Below are 12,471 nucleotides of genomic sequence, written 5' to 3' on the forward strand. Positions count from 1 at the left end.
GCCGCGGGCGGGACGTGACCGCTGTTCTTCCCCAGGAGTGCCGCATCGCCCATCCCATCGTCAAGTGCACCTACTGCCGCTCCGAGTTCCAGCAGGAGAGGTAGGGCGGCGGCCGGGCCCTCTGGGGCTGGAGGGTGGGCGCTGAGACCGGCTGCCCGCACGCCCGAACGCGGAGGCGGCGCTGCATTCGGGGGGTGCTGGCGCGGAGCCCCACTGACGTTGGTCTTGTCTTTAGCAAAACGAACACCATCTGCAAGAAGTGCGCCCAGAACGTGAAGCAGTTCGGAACGGTGAGCGGCATCGAGTGGCACTGCTGGCACCGGGAGCACGGGGAGGGGCGGGGGGGGTTGGGAAAGGCGGCAAGGAATTGGTTTTGGAAAGGTGTGGAGGGAGGTGGGTCTGACCCTCCGATCTGCCGTGCTGAGCTCGCATCTGTAGTGCTGCGTCCAGTTCTGGGCTCCCCAAATCGGGAAGCTGCTGGACGGAGTCCAGGGGGGGCTGCGAAGATGATGATGGGCCTGGAGCGTCTGTGTGAAGAAAGGCTGAGAGACCTGGGGCTGTTCTGCCTGGAGAAGAGAAGGCTGAGAGGGGATCTCATCACAGTTTATAAGTGTCTGAAGCGTGGCAGTCAAATGGATGGGGCCGGGTTCTTTTCAGTGATGTGCAGCGACAGGTGAAGGGGTAGTGGGCACAAACTGGTACACAGGAAGCTCCATGCAAGCACAAGGAACGTCTGCTCTTCTGTGAGTGTGACAGAGCACTGGAACAGGCTGCCCAGAGAGGCTGCAGAGCCTCTTTTTCTGGAGATAGTAAAAACACACCTGGATGCTTTCTTGTGCAGCCTTCTGTAGGGAACCTGCTTTAACAGGGGGGTTGGATTCAATGGTCTCTGGAGATCCCTTCCAACCTTTGTGATTCTATGATTTGAAGGTGAGAAAGGTTACTGATAGATTTCCTTCCTGGTTTCCAGTTTGTTTTGTTCTCTTTTAAGTCCCTTGTGGTTAAATGCAGTCTAACAGTCATTCATAACTGTAGTATAGTTAGAAAAAACAACGTTGATTCACTTCATGCGTGTAAAGAAAGTCTTTGCCTGTTCTCATGAACACACGCTGTCAGCAGAAGGGCCGTTAGCTGCCTGTGTTCTTTATGAGCGCTAAATGTGGGAATCTAGTCACACTGCATTGTGTAAGTCTGAAAATTGCTGTGTGTTAATCATTTTAAGCTACTAAGTAGGACAGATTTTGAGTGTTAGCTGTATTCGTGTTACTTTACGTTTCCTTGTTTTAAATGTCAGCTTCAGTTCTGTTAAAGAAGTTAAACTTTTTAATAGGTGAATGCACACACTGCATCTGTGTGCCCTGCAGACAGGAGTTCATGGAAGGTATCAGGATAATCTCATTTGTGACACAAAACCTCGTAGCTTCATCTACTTTAGATGAAATTCAGCTTATTGGAGAAACGTATCAGCTGTTGGCATGTAGGCAGGCATTTAGTGAATGTAAATGTAAACCAAACAAAGCACATTCTTTGAAAAGCTTGAAATGTAGCATGGTGAAGTACAGTGCAGATCCAACGTTTGTAACTGGGTTTTCATAGCAATTCCAGGGTGGTTTTTGATCTTTGAAGGAGTATCTTTGTAAAGAAATAAGTAAGTACTGGGGAGAGAGATGGCTGGAAAAAAGGTTTAAGATGCATCATACGAAGCCGCTGTGGTTTAGAAGCATCCTCATCCTGTGATTTGAGTTAACTGTGCTAATACTTCACATATTTCTATAATGAACTAACCTCCATTCAATTTGCCTGTTTTTCAGCCCAAGCCTTGTCAGTATTGTAATATTATTGCAGCATTTATTGGCACAAAATGTCAGCGCTGCACCAACTCAGAAAAGAAGTATGGCCCACCTCAAACATGTGAGCAGTGCAAACAGCAGTGTGCTTTTGATCGAAAAGAGGAGGGAAGAAGGAAGGTAAGCTTTGTTCCAGAGCTGTCATGGCTTAGGTTGACAACAGATGTTCCCATTTCATAAGAGACATCTTAATTATGTGTAATGGGTTGAGAGAGGTTACATGTTGTCTAAGCTGAGAATGATTTGCCCCCTAGAAAATGTATTAACCATATTAACCCTTCTGTGATGTAGAGTTTGTCCCATATTTGCTAAGACTGCCTTCTGGCATAATTCCCTATTACAAAAGAAGTGGAATAAGATTCACTTTACTGGAGGATAGCATGCATATCTTGTATATACTGTAGTGCTGTTTCATACTGAAAGGATGTTTGGATTTTTCCTAAAGATAACATGAGTTGAAATTTTTCTTTGTTTTTTGCAAGTATTAAAATATATCTAGTGCAAGTGTAATTGGGAGAAAAATCCCTTATGAATTATTTCCCAAAAGGTCGATGGAAAGTTGCTGTGTTGGCTCTGCACCCTGTCCTACAAGCGAGTGCTACAGAAGACAAAAGAACAGAGGAAGAGTCTAGGATCTTCGCATTCAAACTCCTCATCTTCATCTCTTACTGAGAAAGACCAGCACCATTCAAAACACCACCACCATCACCACCACCACCACCGTCACAGCAGTGGTCACCATAAGTAAGTATTTCAAGAAATGGAATGGTTGGAGGTACTTTTTTCCAATTGAGTGCTGTTAGAATTGAGGTGAAACGGAAGGAAATAAGAAAGGCTGTCTAACATATGTCATCGGAAGTAGGAGCAGAATGTTTTTCTCCAATTGTCTGTAGAAATCTTTGTATTCCAACAGTTTGGATGAAGAGAGGACAGGGAGATGCAGAAATTCTCAGCAACCGTGAAATTGCTTGATGTTAAAATTGGTAACATAGAAAAGATACCCATAGGATGGCCACAGAAAAAGAAGTTACTTAGGGATAAACATGGATTTCTAAACAGTAATTACTGTGTGCCAACTGCTATTTTGCATGCATTTACCATAGGCTAAAAGGTGTGTGTTAGCAGATTAACATTAGAGTAACTGCTTCGCTCAAAATCCCCACCCTAACTTACTTAACTGTGCCTTGTTTGTGTGCACGTAGTTGTGAAATGGTGAAGCAGAAGAAAAGGTATGAGACCACCATCAGTCTAGGACCAGTCTGCACCTCTTTGCTAGTGATAATCAAATCCAGCAGGATTTCATTATGCAGGCATAGGAAAATAGCACTCAGTTCAGTTGCTGACACAGAGAACGTCTCACATAGTTCTTCCCATCTCCTGCAACATTTTTCTGCACGCCATCTCTGGCTGTGGTAGAAGCAGCATACAACCTTTAATTTAGACACCCAGCTTATCAAATCACAAATCCCAAGATTGATTTGTTTCTTATGCTATGGTAATAGTGGCCATGATTTTTATTTTCATTGATAGGCTTTGGGCAAACTTTAGAACTGCTTGATTTATTTTTATGTTGGATAACAGCTAGTATGGCTGCAGTGGTGATGACCCCATCACAAGAACAAACTTTCTTTCTAAGCTTTGCTTTTCCTTTTTGACTGAAATTTCTTTAGCTTGGCTTAAAGAGAGAAGCAAAATAAACTGCAGTGGTATTGAGAAATGTCAATATGCTCAGTTAAAAAGAAAAATCTAGATTTCTTTAGAAACTTGAAAATTCTTCTTTTCCTTCAGAGAATCACTGTATTGTTCTCTCTATTCTGTGAAAGTCAAGTTGCAGCAAGCTAAACCTAATGTAATGCATGAGGTATAGTAAGAGTTTTATAAAGTTAGCTCTTTATTGTAGTATGGAGCTTCTAATGTTCTCAAGAGTTAACAAAATGAGCATATCACTATACAGGTCGTAATGTTGCTTGTTTGGCACCTTTTTTCTGTAGGCTGCCCTGGGTCCATTGCTTCTGGTCCAATAAATAAGACTTTTCCTATCCGTTTCAGTTATTGTTGAGGTGAGAGAATAATACAAGGTAGAAATGAAAAATCATTGAAGTATTTGATTCAACGTGGTCTTCTCAGTTTTACTGTTCTTCTGTCAGTGGCATTCAGTGAAGTTACTTTTGAAATGATTGAAGACAGACGTTTAGATTTGAAAGACAGATGTTTTCAGGGATCTAAAACTGAAGGCTGCTCATATGCTATCACATAAGCACCATTTTAGGCTATGCTCACTTTAGAGTATTGGAATTCCGAAACAGACTGCTGTTGTAGACCAGCTTGCTGAGCACAAGATTAGCCATAGGATGTGCACAGAAATTGGGAAATACAAGGAAAAGAGATTTAACCATCAGTCATGAAATCTTGCACGTTGTAATAATGTAAATATTTAGACCAAAAAAAATTTAGCATCTTGACATTATAAAGAGGGGTCATGAATGGGACAGGTAATGCTGTCCAGCTGAATATTTAAAATAGGTAATTTTTTTTTTTTTTAAAGGATGGGGGTGATTTTTGTTAAGTACAGATATGATTCATATAAACTTAGAAATAATGGTACTTTTGGTCAGTTACCAAGTATGTTTTGTTTATTTCAGAATCAGCAGTCTGAGTCCAGAACAAGATCAGGGACTATGGAAACAGAGGTAAATATGATATTATTTGTTAATTTCTTCTTAATTTATCTTGGCATTTTTACTTAAAGCACTTTTTTTTTCTTGCTTTTCTGGCTAGTCTCTAGCACTACAGCAAGGAGCATGAGTTAGTGATATTACATGTACCAAATGGTGAATTAGAGGGTTATGTAGCACGAGGCTTTAGGTTTACATTTTGTTTGATTTCAGCCATAAATCCTCTGCAGCTATTCAGAATGAAACTCCAAAGAAAAAACCCAAACTGGAATCCAAGCCATCAAATGGAGATAGGTAAAGTTACATTTTTGTAAAGCTGAGGCGTTTCAACCAAATAAAGCACTGATTTGTTGCCAGCTGCTTCCTTCTTTTTTTTTTTTTTTTTTGTCTGAAGAGTGAGGGAGGTGCAACTTGTCCAGCCACACAGATTACTGGGTGGCATCTGAGTGCTGTCTATTACTCTGTCAGAAAACTGGCACTGCCTTCCTACTTTTAAGCTGCTTGGGACGACATTAAATAAAGGTGAAATAATGAGGCATTGGTTACCAATGAAATGGTATTGTTACCATACCAGTGGCATTCCCTGACCTTTTTTGAATTAGATGCAGGGTTGAACCTGTTGCTTAATGCTGAGCTAGTATCCAGAGAAGCCTTTTGGGCCTTAAGGCGTTAGACCGAATTGTTATTCTGTTTCTGACCAAACAGTTGGGATAGATGTAAAAGGGGCTGCTTCAGTCAAAAGGTATTTCTCCCCCTCAGAGCTAATACTGAATTATATTTCTGCAGGTGTATGTAATGTGTGCCATTAGTAAGGTAATTTGCCAGTTGCATCCAATTCTGTCAGGTACATACTTTTTTTGCATCAGTTCTTAAGGATGTTTGTAGATTTATTAATTGTCCAATTTGAACTTTGAAAAAATGTACTGCTTCTTTTTTCTATTGATGTTATAATTTTTCCTGTTTTTAGTAGCTCTATAAATCAGTCAGCAGACAGTGGGGGAACTGACAACTTTGTCCTCATAAGCCAGCTGGAAAGAAGAAGTAATGTCACTTAAACGCCTTCTACAGCAAAGAGATCAGACTATCCTGGAGAAAGATAAAAAGGTAAAAATTGCATCTGCTTAAGAGGACTGCATCACTCTGTTGTCTGTTTTGTACACTCCTACTCGTGTGAGAAAACAAAAATTAGTTGCAGGTTTTTTTATATAGTAGCTAATCAGATCAAGGACAAGTCTGGGACTTCTGTCTCATGAATTCCTCTTTGACTCGGAGCCAAATTATATTAATCTTACCTAAACTGCCAGACAGTGGTTTGTGTGTTTTACATGTTTGAAATTGAATCATAGCAGAGGTCACAAATTGTCTGTGTAGGTTGATGGGCACACGAGATAAGAGGAGGAATACGAGTAGTAAGTATTTCAAGTTTAGCATAACTTTAGTTTTAAATTAAATCTACTATGGCCATAATTCATGAGATGATATACAAATTTACATGTACATTTACAGTTTATGTAAAGTAAGTGTTTGGATTTTAAAATACTGGTAGTATCTGCGTTGTGCAGGTTATCAAGTCTTGGTCTGTGGTTGATGATGTGGATAAGCTTGATGATGCTTGATGATAAGCTTGGATTAGGTGCCTGGCAGTCAGGAAAAGTTAAGTGAAATATAGTTAGGCTCAAATGACTGCAGTCAAAACTCATAAAAGAGATTCAGCTTTCAAAAACAAAAAAATAGTACTGTGATTATCCTTTATTAGAGCTTATTTCTTTGCCATCTGATTAATTAGAATCATAAATGGCCTGGGTTGAAAAGGATCTCAAAGATCATCCAGTTTCAACCCCCTGCTATGTGCAGGGTCGCCAACCACCAGAGCAGGCTGCCCAGAGCCACATCCAGCCTGGCCTTGAATGCCTCCAGGGATGGGGCATCCACAGCCTCCTTGGGCAACCTGTTCCAGTGTGTCACCATCCTCTGTGTGAAAAACTTCCTCCTAATATCTAACCTAAACCTCCCCTGTCTCAGTTTAAAACCATTCCCCTTGTCCTATCACTATCCACCCTCTTAAACAGCTGTTTCTCCTCCTGTTTATACACTCCCTTCAAGTACTGGAAGGCCACAATGAGGTCTCCTTGGAGCCTTCCCTTCTCCAAGCTAAACAAGCCCAGTTCTCTCAACCTTTCTTCATAACCAGATGCTGTTAAGACAGTAACAGTGGTTCTAGATTATTCAATGTTGAGGAGGTTACAGTATTGTGTTAAAAATAACTTACATTTGTAATATTTTTCAATTAAAAGTTGGTTATAGGTATGCATGGTGGTTTATCAAAAGTTTAATGGTTAAGACCAGATCACTGATCCTGGAAGAAAATCATTTCCAGTTTTAAACTATCTGCAGTACCTGCATTTCTACACTTAAATCTATTGTGTGAGAGATATTGAAACTCTTCATTTTGTATTGCTCTTACAACATGCCTCATGTTACCGCTGTTGGAAATACTTGCAATTTCAAACCTTTAAGTGCTTAATGTGAAAGAGCTGGGTAGCCTGTCATGAAGGGCATAGGTAGTTTCTTCAGAGGAAGAGCATTAAGCCCTTACCTCTCTCTTATAAAATCTTTAGAAGGTGATGAGTCAGGAGGAAATGCATTACCTATTTTTCAATTTCATCTATTGGATAAAGCTATCAAAAACTTTGGGTAAGTAAATGTCATCAACCTTCTGTATAGTGGCTTTTTTATGCTGTTTCCATAGGGAGAGCATCTAATAGTGTTAATTCCCCGTTGCTAAAAATGACATAATCATGAGACATACCTGGAGATTACAGTAATAAATAAATACTTTAGTTCCTGAGATTCCAAAAGCTTCCATAAAGATTTCACAGGCTGATTAGAAGACATACTGCAGCAGTCCAAGGAATCTTCATGGAATTTATATTTTCAGTTGACAGAACTGAAAGCAGACTTCCAGTATCAGGAATCAAACTTGAGGACAAAGATGAATAGCATGGAGAAAGCTCACAAAGAAACTGTGGAACAGTTGCAGGTAAGTGCCTGCTTATTGGTGCTAGAGAAGGGCTTGAAAAGGAATTTTTTTTCTGTTCTCTGGTATTTCATCAGTTGTGAGTGAGCTGCTGGTCTGATTTAACAATTGAGTGTAACACAGCCAACTGTTAAGTATATTGGGTTAAACCACATGCCTACTGTTAAGCAGGAAAAAGTCCTCAAAGAGTTGTATTATTAACCACAGAACGAAGAGCAGTGCAGTGCAGTGACTCCAGTCCTGACTTCTGCTGTTCAGGAAATGCTCTGGTATTAAATGTGGAGGTTGGTGGCCCTGCATGTAGCAGGGGGGTTGGAGATTCATGATCCTTGAGATCCCTTCCAACCCGGGCCATTCTGTGATTCTGTGAAATGTGGTTCCGTTTTCTTGGAAGGTGGAATATACATATTGAGGCTCTGAAAACAATCATTGTCTTTGAGCTTTCTCAACATACACATTTGGAAAATCTGTTTCCTAAATACAGTGAGGAGTTAGCGTGTTACAATACGATCTGAGACTTCCCACTGATTGTATAACCCTTTTTTTGTCTGTATTGCAGGCCAAAAACAGAGAGCTGCTCAAGCAGGTCGCAGCACTGTCAAAGGGTAAAAAGTTTGATAAAAGTGGCAGTATACTGACGTCTCCTTGAGGAGGTGGTGATTCATGGATCTGCTCAATGGAAGTTGAGTAATTCTGCGAAGCCCTTAAAATCCTGTGTAGTGGAAGAACTATTTTTGCACACCAGATGAGTTGGCATGTTTCCTACACGTTTTTATAATTAATGTGCAGCTTTTTTTAGTTACCGTTTCGATAGAACACTTCAACTGGCTTGAAGAATGTTTTTTATTTTTTTTTATATTGGAAACTTTTTGCCAGCAATAGTATTAAAAAATTGTGTAGAGAACGTAGCGGTGTTCTCTCTAAAAGGACAACATGCAATAACAAACTAGGTGTACTTTTTACAAAGCAGCTACGGATGTTTTTAAGCTATTGTGATGTCAGCCAAATGTTTATGAGTCTCCAGTTACATTGAATGCTGGTTTCTGGCAACTGTTCTTTTACTTTGTATCAAAAAATAAATTTAGGGCGGAAATCATGGTGCTCAAGTGAAACTAAAAAAAGGCTTATATGTATTTGTAAATACAACTGTAACGGTTATATTCTTAGTTAAACAGTTAAATAGTGTTTTACATTCTTGTGATAGGGATTTACAGAAAGATTATCTATTGTACAGTAACAGAGGCAGTGTGGTTTTTGTAAGATTTACTGTAGATTTTTCTTGCAAGTGCCTTTCTCCAACTGTTTATTTATAGGAATGTTGGTATTTTGTACATAAGGTTTTTATGTTTTAAAATCATGTTTAATAAATGTTTTATGTAAATATAAATGTGTGTACAGAGGAATCGGAATCAAAGATCAAAGTGCAGTGCTTGGAGCAGCAGTAAAACTAGCTCATAGACAGGCAATGAGTCTTGGCTTTAGATAACCTTTGTAGCTTGTCTGTGAGGTGTAGAGTTTTGGTAGTGCTGCTCGTGCCAAACACTTCCCAAACAAAAAAAAGAAATGCTTTTTGGCCACACTGAAGTTTAGTGGTTTGTTTATATATTTTTCCATTTGACATGGTGCTGATTTTAAGTCCTTAGCAGATGTTGTACCCCCTATGTTGCAACCTTAATTAGTGAGACACACTCAAAAAGTAAATATACGTATGTGCATTCACCATTGTCTGATTTAATTAGTTACTTAGTTGTCACTTTTGATTACTCTTAATGAATTGCAAGGTTCTCATCCCCTGATAAAGATGCACAGCGTGCAAAGAGTAGCCAAAACGAATGGTCTTGAAGTTAAGGGAGTGGGTATGGTGTCAGAAGGAGGGTTTGGGGTAGAGTTTGGTTCTAAATGACATCAGTTTAGGTTTAGCTTTGCTCCTAATGGACATCAGTCACGTTCAGGAATTTCTATTCAACATAGGCTAGTATGCCTCACTGTCTCTGGTCAGGAAGGTGAGCTACAGCTCAGCATAAAGTGCAGTAGGCTTAGGTGAGTGAAGGCTTACTTCAGCTCTGGGTAAGGATTGGTAACAGGGTAACTGTATTCCAGTAGGCTTCATTGTGTACAATAGGCTATGGGCCTCCAAATAAATGAACCAAAATGTAACCTTACTTGGCTGTCCACCTGCCTGCCGAGCTGTGAATACCTCTCAGTCATTCAAACAAGTTCCAGCAGTGACAGACTACTGAATAATTTGAAAAATCGTGCTAGCTTGTTTCATATGGTATATGTGTGTTTTTATACATTTATACATTGATATCAACTTTGTATGTCTAGAAATGCTCCTTCATTAAAATTGTTAAACTAGGGTAGATAATTCTGCTATCTTTTTGGGATATTATCTTTTTTCCTTTGTAAGATACAAATTTATGGCTTTCACTAATTCAGAGTAATATTTTGATACTGTTGTGTTTTGTTGTTTTTTTTTTTTCCCCACTTGAATGGTGACCCATATTCAGTGAAATTGGTTTTAAAACACAACCACATAGCAGTTCTAAAAAAGCTCCAAACTGCCCACTGAATCCCAGTTCTGAACATCCTGTCCTGAAGCTGTGGATTATTGACAGAATAAACTGATGTTGTTTAAACATGTAGATCTGCAAGGAGATTGTTGTAACATATTATGGTTTTCAGCCTGTTCCCAGATGTTGATTAGCACTGACCAGTAATGGCCATTTTGGATCAAACTCTTGATTCTTTCAAGCCTGCAAATATTGCAGCCCCCTCTTAGATGCTACATCTGAATACATGCTCTGCAGTGAAGCTATTCAGCTGTCCTCATGTATAGACCATGAAAACACTGTACTGGCACACATCTGACTGCTGACATTTTGTACCTTTTCTAAATCTAATGTTTCACAATAAAATCTTGTCAAAACAAGAATTTGTCCTCTTAAAATTACTCTTAAATCTGCATTTCTCATGTCTTAAATTCAGTTTAAAAAAAGAATTTAAGTGCTATCTTGTGGAATTTAACAGTTTTTTAAAATGGGTTTTCTATCTTAAAATGAGGAGGTAAGATGAGCACTTGTGTTCAGTAGTGTCTGAGTTTCTGACTTTGTTAACTGTAAGGTTGTTCTTTCTCTACGTGCATACAAGTTAGGTGATTCTGAGACTGGAAGTGAAGAGTTTCTGCATCCATTTCAAGAAGTGAGGCACCAATAATAACGTGCTGCACTCTGCATTGGTAAATCCTGGTCTTTGGATTTTGTGTGCTGCAATTCATGGAGCTTGTTCTTGGTTTTCTCTCAGAAGCATAGAATCCTTTGAGTTGGAATGGTCCTCTGAGGGCCATCTAGTCCAACTGCCCTGCAATGCACAGGGACACCACAACTAGATCAGGTTGCCCAGGGCCTGATCCAGCCTCGCCTTGAAAGCCTCCAGGAATGGAGCATCAACCACATCACTGGGCAGCCTGTTGCAGTGCCTCACCACCCTCACTGTAAAGATTTTGTCTTTATATCTAACCTAAATCTACCCTCCCTGAGCTCGAAGCCATTTCCCCTTCTTCTGTCACCGCGGGCGTGGTGATGTGCAATTCCTCATAGAAAAGGTAAAATGACTTCTGTTGTCTCACACAGAAGTAGGGGGAACCTGGCAAGGGCCTCATTGGGGTAGGAGGCAGAGAGGATTGATGTGTTCCTGCAAAAAGAAGCAGAGAGCGATAAGGGCAAACGGTAGGAGATACCTCTGAGGTGTTACCCGTTTAAGTGCTGTGCTGAACGAGGGGTAGTTTTCTTCAAGCCACGTGTTACCTGTGTGTGCTAAAATGGCAGTTCCTTAAGGTAAAATGTGCTACTTACGGCGTTTTGTTTTTGTTCTTCTTACCATGGTAGGAGAATAAAATTCAAGAATTAAGCAGAAGAAATGAGCTTGAAATAGAAAGATGTATGATGTAGAACACGTAGGAAGTTAACTGGTACTGTTCAGGTCTAGAAAAAATAGGTGAAACAGTAACAGAGTACTGTCAGAAACATGGAGGTTTGGCACTGAGGGATGTGGCTCAGTGGGCACCATGGGGTTGGGTTGGCAGCTGGACTGGAGGACCTGAGAGGTCTTTTCCAGCCATAATGGTTCTGTGATTGCTGTAACTGTGTCATGGTAGAAGATTCAAAGTATAGCTTGAACTGATTTTGTCTGATCTTATGCATTAGACAGAAACAGTCCTCAAACACAACAGTAAATGAATCAGTGATGTTTTTTCTTGCTTTAACCCAAACAGAGAAAACAAGCCTGGATTTGCAGCTTTTCCTAGTTTAAAAAAAAAAAGTAAAAATTATTATAGTATGTTGGCACTGTTCCAACTGACCTTCTTTCTCCTGGGAATTTCTCTTTGGTGTCTCTCTTTTTGGTGAGTAAAAGCAGTTTTGCACTGTGACTGAATGGATGCTGATGTACTAAACAAGCCAAGTGGAAGCAGGCTTTTGTTTTTTAGGAGTATAGATTTTCCTGCTGGTAAGACTTTCTGACTTTAGGAGCGCTTAGATAAGTTCCTTTAATTTTAGTTTGCAATTAGAAGAGAAACCTTCCAACTTCTCAAAGATACTAATGGCTGAAGATAAACCTGCACCATCTTTACACGTTTAAAGGTTGGTATTAGAGGCATAAGCAGAAGATGACTTTTATGGTGATGGGTTTTGATTGCAGAATGCATGTGGACAAACAAAAGTAAATGGAACAAATAGGTCCAAACAGCTTTGGGCCTTGTGATCATATTATGGGTTGGTTCACAGAAATTTGGTGCATTCCTACTGTGGCTTTTACAGGTATTAGAATTTGCAGCCTAAGCTGATGCTTAACTCCAGATGTAACTCCTTTTCCAGTAGCTCACATAGCAATTTATTATGAACTGAATACTGAA

General features: G+C 39.9%; 1 protein-coding gene across 1 annotated transcript; it reads left to right on the forward strand.

The window, feature by feature from the left end:
• Positions 1-5: 5 nt before the first annotated feature.
• Positions 6-10,494, forward strand: FAM76B (family with sequence similarity 76 member B; the record flags this gene model as incomplete). The annotated part of the gene is given in 10 exon segments (XM_003203500.3): positions 6-100; positions 236-290; positions 1,812-1,967; positions 2,395-2,591; positions 4,490-4,537; positions 4,736-4,816; positions 5,490-5,553; positions 5,555-5,626; positions 7,461-7,562; positions 8,119-10,494. Coding segments are annotated over 10 exon segments (960 nt in total), but the record flags the coding sequence as incomplete, so codon positions are not given.
• Positions 10,495-12,471: the final 1,977 nt, after the last annotated feature.

Source organism: Meleagris gallopavo, chromosome 1 (assembly GCF_000146605.3).
Source record: "Meleagris gallopavo isolate NT-WF06-2002-E0010 breed Aviagen turkey brand Nicholas breeding stock chromosome 1, Turkey_5.1, whole genome shotgun sequence".
Classification (NCBI taxonomy): Eukaryota; Metazoa; Chordata; class Aves; order Galliformes; family Phasianidae; genus Meleagris; species Meleagris gallopavo.